The sequence below is a fragment of the Limulus polyphemus genome, unplaced genomic scaffold, assembly GCF_000517525.1.
Source record: "Limulus polyphemus unplaced genomic scaffold, Limulus_polyphemus-2.1.2 Scaffold5492, whole genome shotgun sequence".
NCBI lineage: Eukaryota > Metazoa > Arthropoda > Merostomata > Xiphosura > Limulidae > Limulus > Limulus polyphemus.
In genome coordinates this window covers 45,376-63,793 of record NW_013671102.1, presented here as the reverse complement: position 1 = coordinate 63,793, position 18,418 = coordinate 45,376, and the positions used below count along the sequence as shown (strand labels likewise).

The 18,418-nt window shown below is 30.9% G+C and overlaps 1 protein-coding gene across 10 annotated transcripts in view; it reads right to left on the bottom strand.

The window, feature by feature from the left end:
- Window positions 1-4,684: 4,684 nt before the first annotated feature.
- LOC106472650 (nicotinamide/nicotinic acid mononucleotide adenylyltransferase 1-like) overlaps window positions 4,685-18,418 on the bottom strand; it is a 55,719-nt gene continuing 41,985 nt past the window's right edge. For 6 of the 10 annotated variants that reach the window (XM_022401204.1, XM_022401205.1, XM_022401202.1 and 3 more), the window contains one exon: window positions 4,685-7,712. In XM_022401204.1, the coding sequence (XP_022256912.1) occupies window positions 7,607-7,712 (106 nt within the window). In that variant the 3' untranslated portion in view covers window positions 4,685-7,606. The remainder of the gene's footprint in view (window positions 7,713-18,418) is intronic. The other 4 variants (XR_002613497.1, XR_002613496.1, XM_022401208.1 and 1 more) reach the window with 4 other exon arrangements.

Here is an 18,418-nt window from a genome sequence, read left to right as displayed (position 1 = left end):
GATGTTGAACTTCAGCTCTGTTAAGACAATCAACGTTGTTTTTCTGTTACACTGTAAGTTAACTTTCCTGTTTCTGTTGCTGTGTGGGTTATGTGCGTTTTTAATTTCTACTGCTTCGAAACCCATGAGCTCTATTGGAAATGCTCATATGTCATCAGAGTTTATAGCACAGTACTGTAGTATTGAGGGAGTCAAAGTTTCAGTGAACGCTTCAGATCCTGAAGCGTTAAAGCCATATCATGGTGACAAATGGTACGTGGCTACCCTCTTCTTTCTGGCTGTGTTATTTTTGATTCCATATTTTCTCTGGATCAGCTGGGAAGACGGACGGCTAGAACGATTGCTGGACACGTATATTTACTCCGAGATTGATAGAAACATCCTGTGACTTAGACGTTCACTTCCGGCGTCGAAAAACTCGTTTTTTTGGCAGCTTTATCTCAGTTCTGTGAAAATCGCTATGTTGCCATCTTTGTTTGTAATAACACTTATTAACATCGAATTAACTTACGTGCGATTTGAATTACTGAGAACACTGATTTGAGAACGCATGATAACAGAAAACTTGAATTATCTATTTTTCTTGTTTTTTTTTGTATGTGTGTGTCTCGCAGAGCAAGTATTGCCTCGGTTTCTGTGTATTTGACATATGGCTACTTGTGTGCGACGTACCTGAACGCGAAAGGTTATAGTTACGATGTGGAATGTAGATTAATGTAGAATCTCTGCATGTTAAATGTGACAAACAATAAGATGATATTGAAACGACTTATGTGTGTTTTAATGCTATTGATTTTTTTTATAAAAGAGCAAACTTTAACGGTTTAAAAACTTCTTAACACAAAGAAAACATTTCGGATATTAGCAAGGCCACTCGAGAGCTATCTGCTCTAGCCGTCCCTAATTTCCAAGCGATAGACTAGAGGGAAGGTAGCTTGTCAACACCACCCATCGCCAACTCTTGGGGTTAATCTTTACTAACGAATAGTAGGATTGACAGTGACATTATGATGCACCCACGACTAAAAGGGTGAGCATGTCTATATAGATGAGTTTCATCATATAATTTCGTAATAAACGTGATTATATAAACAAAGCTTTCAAACTTAGCAAATATTACACAAGTGTGTGCATATATATTATTGCATGAAATGTATACAAACACACACATATATAAATGCTACTGTTTGTGAAATGTTCAAACGCATTCTTCATGTACGTTTATTTACTGAGATCACACACACACACGATGGGTTAGCTGTAAGTCTGGGGGTTTATAACGCTGTGCGATTAATAACAAACAAACCCTGAGTTCCCCATAGAGATACCAGTAAACTACAATACAATAGTGTTGTATAAATGTTTTCTATACATTGAATATACAAAAGGTCAAATAGAACGTTTTACAGTTTTGTAGCTCTTCCAAATGATACTAGATTCCATGTCACAACATGTTATCTATCAATATATTTTTATATGGGTAGAAATTGTAATCCAAAATTTGTTCCCAGTGGGAACAATGACAGTTAATGGGTTTAAAGCAAAATCATCAAATAGAAGTCATCGTAGATTAACTGTGGTATGGAATCTAGTACCATTTGGCAGAACTGCAGGGCTGATGAAATTGATTAACTGTGGTATGGAATCTAGTACCATTTGGCAGAACTGCAGGGCTGATAAAATGATTAACTCTGATTATGCATTATTATTACTACACACTATACCCACTTTCCTAATAATATTCAACATGAAAAATATTTAAACTTACTAATTCTGTTAAATGTGATGAATTAAAGTTACTATGTTTGAGTTTTACAGACATAAGAATTATATTTTGTCCAATTAGTGTTAAAACTATCACTTGAGTTGTCAAAAAAACTGCTAAAACTGAATCATTCAAAATAATTCAAACTATTATGTAATGTTTATTTTATTAATGACAAATTATTAACCTCAGTAAAAATAAATAGTACATGATCAAATTATTAACAAATTAGTCTGTAAATAAAATTAAAAAATCCAAATGTACCATTAGTCTTTATCCATATTTTAAAGCATGGTACACAAAAAATGAACATACTATTTAAGAAAATTCACCTCACATAGCATAGTTGCTACACACAAATAAGTCAAAGTAAAAAGCAATTCATGGATCAACAAATTATGAGAGCAAATGCATTACTTGTGATCAGTATTCATAAAATGGATCACAGTAAATTACTGGAAATTTTAGTTTAAACTTAAAACAACTTTTTATTTTAATTGTAACTAGTATTCAGACAATGCAGTTACTAAAAAAACCACTAAGATTTGAAAATGGAAAAACAAGCATTCAATTTATCTCTTCATTCTAATTAAGACTAGAAGAACATCAATTAGTTTGCTAATAGAAAGTTATTGAACTTTATTATTTAAGATTATGGAATACAAATATTGTTAATTTCTGCTAATCAATCACATTAGGATTGAAAGAAAAAACATTACTACTCGGAATATTTATCCATCATAAAATTTAAATGTTTAATACAAGTAAATTAACTAAAGGTTTTTCATATCTAATTCACAACACATATGATAAAAATGATTTTTTTTAGAATCTTCGTAAAAGGATAGAAATTTAAAAAATTGTACTAGTGATGTCAATGAATGCCACAGCTTTAAATTAAAAATCTTTATTACATATCACAATGAATATTTTGCTTACTCAGAGTTTTCTACCAGATTTATGACTAGCTACAGCTCTACCTGAAAGAAAGCCTATGACAGTTTCAAAGAAACACAAGTCTTCAGTGAGTGACACTTTCACATTTCTAAAATATAAACTAAAAAACAAAACTAAACTATGAGTATAATTTTACCTAAGTAAAAATTTTTACTTGTCTCAATGACTAATTATTCTTTGGTAAAAGTATCAAGATGACAGAGTGGCTGTAAAAAATGTAATTATCATGAAAAAAAAACAGCTTCTAAAGACTGAAAGAGATTCATTCTGGGAAAAATTGGACAAATAAAGACAAACCAAAGGATTTAAAGTATGTGATAAACAAAAAATTTCTTATCTTCATTCAGCATCCAATACTTTACAAAATCTAAATGTTACTGAACTGTGGATATTATCACTGAGAATCTCTGTACTAAACCCTTAAAAATTTAGATTAACAATGATAATGCAATCAAACCAATAACTAACCTGAAAAAAGATAAACAAGAAATGTATTATTTGAAAAAAGAAAAAAAGATTAGCACAAGAATAAACTATTTTGAATTGCGAGTGAGAGTCACATTAACATAGTGAAATGAAGATCTAGAAATATTAACACCAGCTTAAGAAGGAATGGGAAAAAACTGTAAAAAAACATTAATGCATATGCAGCTATTATCATTCTAAACTACTGTTTATTATAATACCTAATCTTATCAACCTACAATATTTCCAGATCTTAAGCTAGCTCTTTCTCAGGTGGAAGTACAACACTAATTGAAGAGCTCTAAAGAGCTTGAAAACTTGTAGGCATAAAATCACATATTTTAATGTGGTACTTCAGCCTGTAAATTTCTTTTTACATTAATACATCCATGTTTAAATGACATACAAAGAATATTTACTGTTTATAATAATTATTATAGTAAGAAAGTAGTTATGACAACTCCAACTTTCAAACCTACAGAGTTCAAATCAATTTCCAGGCTTCTTAAAGCATGTCATTCACAATGTTAAAAAAATAATACAATAATAATACTTGGCTATTATATGTGCTCCAAAAATACATCCATAAAAATTCAGCACATGCTCAACAAATTGTTATATTGCAACAATTTTTCAAAACCTAATCAACCAATATACAAATCTAACACAATGTAAAAATAAATGTATATTTTCATCCAATTAAATTTTAGGAATAACATAGAGAAATACCACATATTTAATCTAAGTTCATTAGGTCCTTTGAATTGCATGTTCTTACATAGCAAAAGTAGTTACCAATCCTATTACTTTCTTTTAAGAGACATTTCCATCTGTGGTACATGTGTGGCTCTTGTGTTTTTCCATATTCAGTTCTCAGACTAGTTATGTGTATTAATCAATCTTTTTTAATTTTGACTACAATATAAGGTGATGAAAGTAACTTTGATGTGACACTAAAGCAACTATACATCAGTAAGTAATGAATCAGAATAATGTTTAATAACTTATTTCTTTTGACCACTAGATTTATAACTTTTGATGTAAAAATGACCCATCTTCACATAAAATGTTCTAAATTTCAAACAACAATAAAAAAGACCAAAATATGTTTCCCAAAAACCAGTAACAAGACAGTTAAATATTTACTAATGGAGATTAATATTTATAAATTAAAATAAATATTCTTGTAAAAGATAATTCTATGATCTTCTACTCTGATGTTTAGAGGGTCTTGAACCTATTATAATAAATATGTTACGGATAAAAAACCAGTGGTAGTACAAGTTCACGTATTTCATTAAACCAGTTTAACAATCAGGGTAGTTAGCTGAACACAAGAAAAACAAACATTTTAATTAGACTTTGTCAGTCAGGGTTTGTTTGTAGTAAGAAAACCATCTAAAATAATAAAAAAGTTTTAACAAATATTTTACTAAAGAAAATTTCTGAAAAATTGCTTAATATCACTTATAAACCCAAAACTAAAGAATTTGTTTGATTCATGAAAAAAGACGTGTATATAGCTCATTGTAATCTAGTCAGGATGATAATAATAATAATAATAAAAGAACAATGTTTACCAAACTGGAGTCTATGGGTCCTCATTAAAATCAAAGTACAGTAGTACCTCTCTTAATAAATCCTCTGGAAACGAAGCTCCTTTATAATGAAGTCGGCCCTTCTCAATTTCAACAATGGAGATTAAGAGTTCTTAACCCATTTTAGTCTATTATGGATTTGATCTTACAAAGTTTAATATTAAATCTATGAATATTACTGTGACTTCTCCATCGATGACTCCTACCAATAAGCTGCTCCTAGCAGATAAAACAAATTTCAACAGACTTAACCACAGACCTCTTAAGTTGAAAAGTTCATGTTCAGTGAGTGGAACTGTCATGTAACAAACAACAGGACAGTAATAATAATAAAACAGTTTACTTGCATTTAAATGAATGTTGCTTCTACTGTACATTATCCTTATCCAAAGATTTCAGAAGCTGTTCTCATTAAGCTGACTTAAATTAGAGCTTATGGGAGAAGTACAAAAATATTTCCTTTTTTAAATGAGTGTCTATTTAGTAACTCTGTATTGAAATAATGTCATCTGTTGTCTACAGGCGGTATCAATCTTTGAACTTCATTTATTTAAGATAATTTCAAGTTTTAAAAAATATAATGATTTTTGATTTTGTGAACATTTTAATTTTCTAGTTTTTAATGGAGTTTTCTAAAGATTCTTTCATGTTACTTAATTTTTTGCTTTCAGATCAAAACTGCAAAACAATGAAGGTAATAAATATTTAAAGGGTTACTGGTGTGGTACTGAAAAGAATTCCCATTTATTCACAATTTTTTTTAAAGAAAATGAGAATAGTTACTACTTTTGGCAAAGGACATATTTGTACATGGCAATGGTTAATCTTACTGACATGATCTTAATAAGCTTCTGGCAGTTAGGAACAACATTCAAGAGCCGACAATATTATCATACACAAAATTACTGAGTGTGCAATATCTGTACTTCTATACATGATACACTACATCACTCACAAAAGCCTCAGTTAGAAACCAAGAACATTTTTCATAAAATACTTTAATCAAACAAATACTGTTTTGTGTATTTTGCTAAAAATGTCCCATGATTTGCTTTTAGCTGCTTGTACATAAAATACAGCTGTATCCTCATACTCAATATGCAATTATTATTATTCCAAAATATGTTTGTTATAAAAATTATGGTTTAAAAATATGTGCTCTGTAAAACAAATCTTTTTGTATTTTTCAACTAACACTAAGAAGAAAAACGTTTGTGACAATTAACTTTTATGAACACAATATTTGTATTTTCAAACCTTGATGTTCTTTTACATTGCATACTCAGCTGTTATAATTAAATATGTCGTTAGTCATTACAAACTTTGAATTATTGAGCATCATTGTTGTGTTTTGTCATGGTCTTTTGTTAAAAATTGCTCATCTATTTAGTAACATAGGTACAATTTTATGTTCGATTTAAATTACTATTTCACAAAACATGCACTTGCGAGATTTCTGTGACATCACAACTACCCTTAATCACTCACACAGCTTTCTTGGGCATTTTTTGAAATTCAACAGCCACAATTTCATTTTTATTCATTCAAGTGTTTTATTCAAAATTTGTTTCAAATTAATTTGCACACTTAGAAAAATAACGAATAGTTACTGTTCCATTCAAATTGTAATGGTAACTTACCTCTCATCAGTATATATTTCCAAAACTGCAAAAACTTATAACACATGCAAGTTCCTTTGTTAATAATCTTTTAAGAACCAAGTAAGTGTTTGAAATAATTTTATTTGTTGTTAATGGTAGGAAATATTCTGAAATATACTGTGAATTACAATAGCTTCAGCAATAAAGAAAATAGAAAACAGGACAAAAATACTAAATCTAAAATTACACAAGCAGCCACACAGAAGTTTCAGTAAACACAACACAGTTAAGTTTGTAGTCATTACAGATAATCTTTTTTTTGTGTAATCATTACAGATAATCCTTTTTTTTGTTAATCATTACAGATAATCCTTTTTTTTTGTAATCATTACAGATAATCCTTTTTCACATCAGCACTACTATTTCCTCTAGTATAAAAGAGGAACATAACAGGGTGAACCTTCTAAACTAAAATGTGAATCTCTGATACAGACACTGAACAATGTTCATAAAGCAGAAAAAGCTTTACAGAAAAGATAAAAGTTACACTAGTAAAAAAAATCAACTGATCAAGTAATTTATAAGAGATTGAATATTTTCACAAAAAGAAAAGCATACCACATGCAGTAGAATTATCATTCTTAGTCAAAACTTTATACTTTATTCTTTCAATGTCTCCATGGCATCTAAGAAAAGTACAAGAACAAACATACAAGTCACTTGCTGAGAAAAGTTTTTACTTTTACACATTTTTACTTTCACAACAAACAACAGTAGTGAATACTTATGTAACTTATAAATGGCAATTAGCTTCTCATTCTCAAAATTTCACCTAGAGCACCTTTATGAAAATTTAATATAAAAATACAATTCCAACGTAGTCACAAACAACTGAAAACAATCATTATATATATAATTACTTTTAGCAAAGGAAGCTTAAAATGCTTATTTATACACATAATTAATTATATCCTTTCTAGATAATGAAAGAATAATTAAAAGTTATGACTGATGTAGCACAATCTGTAAATGAACAGCTCATAATGAAATTTTTTTTTGTAAAGATTTAAACGTTTTTTCAAAAGTATTGATTAATAGGCTTCATTCAAACAAACCCACATGAAACCTTAAATAATGAACATCTACTGATGCTTCCTATCATTCAGAAATACAATGCTGATGACATGTTGATTCCCACTGGTTTCATACCTTTGACATTTTTACACATTTCCTGTTAACTCCAAGTTTCTACTATTTTTGTAAACGCAGCCTAGAACTCGGCCCATCATGTACAAGATCTCAGCTACAGCATGGGTAGGATCATCCCCTGAAATGCAACAAAATCCACAGGTAATGTCTTTACATTAAAGGCTCTCTATTTCTGAATACAAAATTAATTAAACCTCTACCTCTTATTTTGAAATTGAAAGGACTTCCGCTGATTGTTTAGTGAAACAATTTTACCATTTGGTTTGACGGAAAGAAACCAAACTATTAATGTCCCATAAACCAAGCATCCAAGGTATTCAAAACTTCAACATAAAAAACAGAAACTGTTAAAAGTTAGTCATTACTATCACAGTCATTCTATCTTGTGTAAGAAGTCTCTTACAAGAGCTACTCTGAATACTGATAGTAATTAGTTTGCTAAACATGACATTCTAACAGAAAGAAAGTTCTGAAAAATGTGTTAGATTTTGTAGATATGTAAAATGTGGAACATCCACATCACACAACTACAAGCTAATTGGAAATTTAATAAAATCTTCAGTACTTTATGTAAGATCATTTTAATTTCAACTCAGTTGACTTTTTACAGCAAACTTAGACATGGAAGCATTAGAAGGACTCAAACACATGGACTCATGCTAACACACACACACCCATACCAGGTACAAAGGCATGTATATACCCAGACAGACTCAAACATATCGACACACAACCATAAAAGATAGGCATGTACCCATCAGACAGATTCAAACATGTAGGCACATGCTAAATACAACACCAGATTAACACACACACACACACACAGGCATGTACCCATCAGACAGATTCAAACATGTAGGCACATGCTAAATACAACACCAGATTAACACACACACAGGCATGTACCCATCAGACAGATTCAAACATGTAGGCACATGCTAAATACACCAGATTAACACACACACACAGGCATGTAACTATCAGACAGATTCAAACATGTAGGCGCATGCTAAATACAACACCAGATTAACACACACACACACACACACACACACAGGCATGTATACACCCAGACAGACCTAAAGTTGTGGAGACATACTAACACATACACCCACACCAAATAGGCATGTATTCACCAGATTGATTCAAATGTGTAGACACATGCTAACAAACAATACTCACAGATACATGTATAAAAAGTCACTTACAAAATAACATGCAAATAAAAGCTTATAGTAACAAATGCTACAATTGACAGATGGGTACTCTCACCTTCTGATTAGTGGTAAGTGAATGTGGATTAGCCATACATTTGATTGCCAGACTTCTAAATGTAAGCAACCAATGTGTTATTCATGTTTAACAAATTAAAGTTTAGTGCTTAAAATCTGGAAAGATGATTTGACACATGCTTTTTCTTTCTCCACTGATTTGACATTCTTCAAATTTGACATGCTACACTAATTTTGTGCAAATAAATTTGATGTACTAGTTATGCCACTAACAACATAAATGAAAAGAAAGTATAATTTGTGTAAGCTTCCCAGTTCCAAAAATTAGAAATATACACACACATATGATTTGACACATTATTTTCAAAACTATGCATCTGTCTTGTACAAAATGTTGTTTATATTAATTTAGTCATTAAATAATAACATAAGCGGCTACACTCAGCTTAAATCAAAAACAAAAGTTGTGTATTAGCATTAAATTGAGAATGGAAGGCTTAATTAGCAGTTTTTTTTTCACTGAAATCTCCTCAATAATGATGATTTAAATCTGTTAGTGCAGTAATCTGGACAGCAACTGACATTTATTGTTGTATCTGAGCCCACTAGATAACACATTATTACAATAGTCTGGACAGCATGAATAAGTGATCTTGTGTGTTCATTGTGAGCTTTATAATACAAATTACTATACTATTTTGGACAGCATACAGGATTGACATTTAATGTTGCATTTGAGCTCACTTGAGTGGCGCTAGATAACACAAGTTAGTGCAGTAGTCTGGACAGCAATTGATATTCAGTATTGGATCTGAGCTCCAAGATAACACAAATTACCCAGATAATTTGGACAGCAACTGATATTTGGTGGTGCATCTGCACTCACTAGATAATACGAGTTTGTACAGTAATCTGGACAGCATGCAGAACTAATATTTAGTGTCATGCCTGAATTCATTAGATAACACAAGTTAGTAAGCTGGACAGCATGCAGAGCTGATATTTGGTGTCATACCTGAATTCATTAGATAAAACAATTTATTAAGCTAGACAGCATGCAGAGCTGACATTTAGTGTTATATCTGAACTCATTAGATAACACAAATTAGTAAGCTGGACAACACACTGAGCTGATATTTAGTGTTGTATCTGAATTCATTAGATAACACAAGTTATTAAGCTGGACAGCATGCAGAGCTAATATTTAGTGTCATATCTAAACTCATTAGATAAGAAAAGTTAGTAAGCTGGGCTGCATGCAGAGCTGATATTTAGTGTTGCATCTAAACTCACAATAGTGTTCAATTTCTCTTTCTACCTTCCTGTAGGTAGATGTTGATAAGACAAAATTTATCAGAATAATTATTCTTTAACCCTATAATATCAGCATGGTTTGATACACATATTTCACTTCTATCAGGTCATGGTGATCCCACACTGGCATTCTAGGGTTAAAGAAAACTTCATGTACCTTTTCTTGTTGCTGCTCATGTAAAAAGAGTATTTCTTTGAAAACTAATAACTGATATGCTAGACTGTGTGGAGATATTGTATAAAATGGTAATTATCCCTTTAGGAACATATCTGGAGACAAGACTAATCAAAACTAAAATCCATCCATGTGGTAAACACTGGTAGTCACTGCTTTAAACTATGTCAGGAATGTGTTTTAGTGTTATACAGAAGGTATAACAGCATCTAGTTATGGTGTTACATTCTTTCTCTTTTTTCAAGATAGTTCTGTACGGTCAGTTATAACTGATTCCAGGTAACATGTAGCATCAGTGGCAAAGTGAGTAAACATGTTTTTATCTGTTACAGATAGTTATGTGGAGATTCATATAATTAGCAGCAGAATTAATTAAAAGCTTGTAAACGAAGAAATGTTTTTTTCCTGTTACGGGTAACAATTACACATCATTTAGAAAAATCAATACGAAGCTTGTAAAAAAAAAATATCCTTTCCTCTTACAGGTAACAATTACACAACATTTAACAAGATCAATTAAAAATTGCAAACAATGAAATGTTCCTTTTTTGTTACAGTTAATGATTACACAACATGTAGCACAAATAATCCAAAGCTTGTAAACAAAGAATTATTCCTTCCATATTACAGGTAACAAGAAATGTTCTTTTCCTATTACAAATAACATTCAATTCACACAGCATCTAGCAAGATCAACCCAAAGCTTGAAAAAAAAATGATCCTTTCCTTTTACAAATAACATTAATACAGCATTCAGCAAGACCAATTAAATAGCTTGTAAACAAAGATATGTTTCTTTTCTATTACACAGCATCCAGCAAGATCAATTATAAATTACAAACAATGAAATGTTCCTTTCTTGTTAAAGGTAACATTTACATAACACCTAGCAAGACAAATTCAAAGCTTGTAAACAAAGAAATGATCCATTCCTGTTACAGGTAACATTTACACAGTAACTAGCAATATCAATCCAAAGCTTGTAAACAAAGAAATGATACTTTTCTATTACAACTAACACAGTATTTAGCAAGACCAATTATGAATTTCAAACAAAGAAATGTTCCAACTGTCACATAAATTTCTAAAGAGAAATTATTAAAATTGCCTCACCCCACCAAAAGTAAAACAAGCTTAAAATATACATGCACTTTACATTTGTTCATGGATTATCTCAAACAGATACACACAAACATCTCTAAAAAGTTACAAATTCACACACACACAAAATTTTTTCCTTTACACCAATTTATATAGTACTGACACCATTCCTCTTTACTGGTAATAAAGTTCACACACACACATACATATAGTGCTGTTCACAGTACATCACAAGTTGCAATCACCTTGCCCTTACTTTGTTTTATTTCAATTGAAATAAGGTAATTTGCAAGTACAGACAGTTTCTGAAGTTCACATCTTCTAGGAGATTTCATTACAGAACCTTCCATCATAAAGTAACACCATTTTGCAATTATAATTATAAATTTTACTATATCAGTAAAAAAGGGTTCTCTGAAGTGTTATACTGTATCAGTAAAGACAGAGTTGTCTGAAGTGTTATACTGTATCAGTAAAGAAAGGGTTGTCTGAAGTGTTGTACTGTATCAGTAAAGACAGAGTTGTCTGAAGTGTTATACTGTATCAGTAAAGAAAGGGTTGTCTGAAGTGTTGTACTGTATCAGTAAAGAAAGGGTTGTCTGAAGTGTTATACTACATCAGTAAAGAAAGGGTTCTCTGAAGTGTTATACTGTATCAGTAAAGAAAGGGTTGTCTGAAGTGTTGTACTGTATCAGTAAAGAAAGGGTTGTCTGAAGTGTTGTACTGTATCAGTAAAGAAAGGGTTGTCTGAAGTGTTGTACTGTATCAGTAAAAACAGGGTTCTCTGAAGTGTTGTACTGTATCAGTAAAGAAAGGGTTGTCTGAAGTGTTATACTGTATCAATAAAGACAGAGTTGTCTTTACTGTGTTATACTGTATCAGTAAAGAAAGAGTTGTCTGAAGTGTTATACTGTATCAGTAAAGAAAGGGTTGTCTGAAATGTTGTACTGTATCAGTAAAGAAAGGGTTGTCTGAAGTGTTGTACTGTATTAGTAAAGAAAGGATTGTTTGAAGCGTTATACTGTATCAGTAAAGAAAGGATTGGCCGAAGCGTTATACTGTATGAGTAAAGAAAGGGTTGTCCGAAACGTTATACTGTTTCAGTAAAGAAAGGGTTGTCCGAAACGTTATACTGTATCAGTAAAGAAAGGGTTGTCTGAAACGTTATACTGTATCAGTAAAGAAAGGGTTGTCCGAAACGTTATACTGTATCAGTAAAGAAAGGGTTGTCCGAAACGTTATACTGTATCAGTAAAGAAAGGGTTTTCTGAAGTGTTGTACTGTATTAGTAAAGAAAGGGTTGTCCAAAGCGTTATACTGTATCAGTAAAAAAAGGGTTGTCCAAAGCGTTATACTACATCAGTAAAGAAAGGGTTGTCGGAAGCGTTATACTACATCAGTAAAGACAGGAAGCTCATTATTTTAATGGGGGAAAAAAATGGTCTACCAATCATACAATGACAGTAAAAAAAGAAAGACAGCTTGGTAACAAATGTAAATGTGGTACATTGCATCTACAGTAACAAACCTTGCTAGGAATGAGAATAAATTAATGCATATGTGTTTAGGTCTACAAAAGCTCATCCAAAATCATGTAGCTGAACAAAAGACCAAATGTCAAAACCTATACAAGTACAATCTAGTATATAAAAGATGGTAGTATGTCATCACACTCGATTAATAAAACATCTGCAAAAAATTCTGGGTGACATATTCTCATACTGCCATTGATAATACAGTATTTCAAAAATGGTATGCAGAGCACATTGATAACATTTTTCCAAAGGATCTATGGTGGTTGTAAGTTATAGCTATAATATTAAGGTAAACATCTGAAGAGTGTAAAAAAATGTTAAAATGAACTCTTTACCCTATCAGGCTAATGTGGTGATACTACTCTACCTCGAAAAAAAATACCATCTTTGTATGGAATGGTTGCCAATAAGATATGGCTTCATGGAGTCAAAGCATCCATGTCTCATGTTCAAATCAGTACGTACACCACTTCCTTCATAAAATGTAACTACAAGCAAGTGTTCATGTTATACCATTCACAGACATTTCCCATGCACATCTGTGTCTTTGAGTCACTTATATGAGCTCTTTGAAGTAATAACCAGTGCACAGTTGATGAACTAGGGAAAGCATGTAAAAAGGACAATGAAAACACTGAAGTCAAGTGTATTGAACAAAACCCTTCAACAATGTAAATTGCAATGCAGATAAACAGTCCATAACCTGGACCAACTCACAGAACACCAGTCGTATGGTGAAAGAAGTAGCTGTAAAAATCAACCCTTTCTATTACCATAGATCATGAATGTTCTTTCATATAACAGTACACAAACAATATGAATCAACTGTAAATTAGAACTTCTGACAGATATGTAAAACATCATTAATTCTATCTTTTTTTTTCTTGCTTTCTTCATGGAAAACCCTAAAAGTAAGTACTTGTATCTGCTGATTGCATCATTAAGCATGACATTCTGGGAAGTTTTGAGAAGAAATTTCAAGTTATTACCCCATCTAAATATTCTTCTCATCATACTCTTACTTGTGGTACTTATGCTCATTTCACCCTTGGTTTAAACCAAGTAGTAGTGTAGTAAGTTAGGTATATTTCCAAAGAAGAATACTAATCAGCACAAATTTACTCTGATTTAGAATTGGAACTTTAATGTGCTTTACTTTAATATGAAGCTGGATTGAAAATGTAATGTTTTTTGCTTAAACATAAAACTAGATTAGAAATGTAGTGTGCTTTACTTCAATATAAAACAGGATTAGAAATGTAATGAGCTTTAGTTCAATATAAAACTGGAGTAGAAATATAATGTTGTTTACTTCAATACAAAACTGTATTTGAAATGTAATGTGCTTTACTTCAATATAAAACAGGATTAGAAATGTAATGTGCTTTAGTTCAATATAAAACTGGAGTAGAAATATAATGTGCTTTACTTCAATATAAAACTGGATTAGAAATATAATGTGCTTTACTTCAATACAAAACTGGATTAGAAAGGTAATGTGCTTTACTTCAATACAAAACTGTATTTAAAATGTAATGTGCTTTACTTCAGTATAAAACGACTCAAACTGTAGTATGCTTTATACCAATAAATAATTTGATTTGATGTTTTGTTTTTCATTGCTACGTTCTCAGTAACACTGTTTACAAACTGAAGATTTCATAACATTTTACTATACACATGGTGAGGTCATGACATTACTATCCACATGGTGATGTCATGGCACTACAATCCATATGGTGAGGTAACGACATTATTACTCACCGTTATGTACTGGTGATGTCATAGCACTGCAATCCATATGGTGAGGTCACAACATTACTACCCACAGTTATGCACTGGTGATGTCATGGCACTACAATCCATATGGTGAGGTCACGACATTACTACCCACAGTTATGCACTGGTGATGTCATGGCACTACAATCCATATGGTGAGGTCACGACATTACTACCCACAGTTATGCACTGGTGATGTCATGGCACTACTGTACACGTGGTGAGGTTATGACCATTTACTGTACATATGATGAGATCATGACACTACTGTACACGTGGTGAGGTTATGACCATTTACTGTACATATGATGAGATCATGACACTACTGCCCACGAATTTACTATACACACTGAAAGTTTTTTTAAGCCAAATACCAAATGGTGAGTCAAACCACTTTATTTATATATACAATTTATGAATCTTAATTCCTTGTAAAACTACATGGAGTTTTTTCTAGTTATTTACTTCATCCAAGATCTAAATGGTACACAGTAAATAATGTTGTTAAGAGGCATGTCAAGAGCTTACATGATCAGATTTTTCAGAAATGAATTTGACAAGTATCACAACATAAGTACATTTCCCCATAACCAGAAATGTTTAATAGAAGATGAACTTCATGTATAAACAAGTTCTAGATTCTTTTTAAACAACGTGATCCTTCTTAATGTTCAATCACACAATTTTAAACAGAAATACGTGAAACTGATAATGAGATACTTCATTCTGAATTCTTCATGAATGACCAAATCCCTTAACAACTACTGTACAATGTTACCTGCTTGAAACAGCTAAAGGTGGAAAATATTGAGGAATAAATATATTTTAAGCTTGGAATTCAATATATGTGGTTTTAGTCAAGTGTATAAATGGTAGTCTTCAGACACATGTAATACATTTTATCTGACTCAATATACTAGCATTATTCTACTATAAAAAAGTAGTTATCTTTACATGTACAGTCTTGATATAGACTTAACAGCCTCATCAAAGAATCAGGTTATTATCATATAAGTGCAGTCTTTTAAACAATTTATAACAGCAAATGTTCTTCCTTTCACTTTCTTTTCCATGAACTACAATTTTATGACTATTATTATACAAGGCAGCTTGTTTGATAAAGAAAAAACAATACTAAAATTAATAGTGAAACTTTGGTTGACTCTTCTTACAAATTGAAAAAAAAATCATACAATTTTTTAAAATTGATAATATGAATTTTTAAATCACTAGAGAGAGAGAATGAACTTTGGTGGGCCAGAATAAAACTTGGTGGTACATAGCCCATCTAGGCACCATACATGTAGATATTTACATGTATGTGTGTGTGTAACTTAATAAAACCAAAACCATTGGCAGACATGAATTCAATTGTGCATTAGATAAATATTAAACATGGAAGATGTATTAAACACACTAATATCCAAATTCGCTAATTTTATAATATAGCCTATGTTAAACCATTTAGGTTTCAATTTTCATATCTGTCTAATGAGAAACCTATACGAGTTGTTTTAAATAACAGTTTACTTTTTCTTCAGATCATTAAGAGGATTTTAATATAAGAATCAATTGGAAATGAATATAATTAATTATAATTTGAATAATCAACACAACACTTTATCTACTATGTGTTAAAAATTCTTTAGTGTCAATTAGTCATACTATTTTATATCGTACTTAGTACACTGGGTACAAGAACAATTCAAAAACAGATAACATAAGTTAATACTAAGCCAGTAAAAACTTCAAGAGATTTTTAAAATTTACAAGTTTGATGTGCACTGCCAGGCTTGTTAAAAAAACAAATCCATAAACAGTACTTACAGTGTCTGCAATTGTGGATCAAAAAAATTGCTGAACAGATTTGTTAATAAAAACAAAAACATAAAAAATACTTATACTATCAGCTTTTGTGTATCAAATACAACCCTAAACAAGCTTGCTAATACAACAAAACCATAAACATTACTTGTAGTAACAGCTACTGTGGAGCCAAAACATCCCTCAACAGGCTTGTTAACCCTATCACTACAGGCCTTCCTATGGTCAGAGGTCAAAGAGCATGTCATCTCATTTGTAGACTTACATTCAAAATTTTACTGAACTACTATTTTATGAATGTTTGTCAATACTCATTTGGTGTCAAACTGTAGATTATAATTCAGATTTTAGAAATATCCATTAGTTAATTACTTAGTTTAAATAAATCCTAAATATCAATTTTTGTGTGTCACATGGTATGTTGAATGTTGTTTTGGTTCAAATTAGGTATTTGTGATGTCCAAATACAAAGTCTATAGTTTCTTACGAATTAGAAACTCAAATTACCAATATTGACAGACTAGAATATAAAATAAGAACCTCTTATCTTTTCTATTTGCTGAGATATCACTATATTTAGTGAATCAAACACAGTGGCCCCACCAACCTCTTCCATTTTTAGAAATACTTCCGTATGTACACCCGATTTGCTATATCATGACTTTATAACTAATCACAAGCTCAGAATTCCCCCCCACATAGGTTTATCAGCTTCTTGAAGGTGGGAAGTTCCCAAGATTATTTATTTTGTCTCGAAAATGTTTGAAAAACAATATTGTTTAAGACCCAAATTCAGTTCAATTACTAAGCCTGATAAATTACAGTGGAATTCTGCAACACTAATAAGAGTAATTTATTATTTTTTGTTATTTAAAAATGCATATATAAAACCTAAAAAAATTATTTTGTTTTATATCATCCAAGTGTGAAATTTGACAAGGATTACCATGCAAGGTATAGCATGCCTGGTACGACAAGAAAGTACAAACTTCTTTGCAATCATAAGTTGTAGAGATCATTGTTTTCTTTACTTACTGTTACTGTTCTATGTTTTAAGTAAAGTAACAGAATTTTAAGAACTTATTTGTAAATAGTAATAATATATATATATACATATGTAATGTATTATAACAAAATGTGACTGTATTTTACAAAATACTGGTCCACTAAAACAAAGCCAAGACAGGTCACTTTGTAAAGGCCAGTTTTATACGATTGGATACAGTAACATGAGTGCACATGCAACTCTTCATTGCAACTTCTGTAATGTTGGATATGGCTGAAAGGTTGATAAAATAAAAATAATAAATATATATATATATAATGTCATGAGATTTAAGCTATTTAGACTAAACATTTGTGGTTTCAAGTTATAGAAGGCAAAAAATTGTAATTTATATCTATTTCCTTATTTTCTATGGTGATTACAAGGTTGGTCAAATTGACCAAACCTATATAGAGATACAACAGTGAAAATAACAGATAAAATATAAACTTATTTCTAAAAAAAACTTTGATAATTACTTGGAGGTTATAAAGATTGTGCATGTGAAATTTGACAATTTTCTGATGCATAAAAGTACTTTTAATACCAAAATCAAAATTACTTTGCATATTGGATAGTCAACATTCAAAAAAGAAAAAATGCATGTGCAAATCATTACTTAAAAAATCTTAAAACCTAATGAAAAAAAAAATTCTGATATTTTGTGTACTAAAGCCTTGTAATGTTTACTGGTAATTTGCAAAAGTTCATGAAGATATTCTGTATTAAGAGTTATAGTATGAAAACTATAACAAGCTCAAAATGATAATGAGGTTGGTCTCTTGGGACTAAGCCTATAGTGAGAGAGTTAATACTAC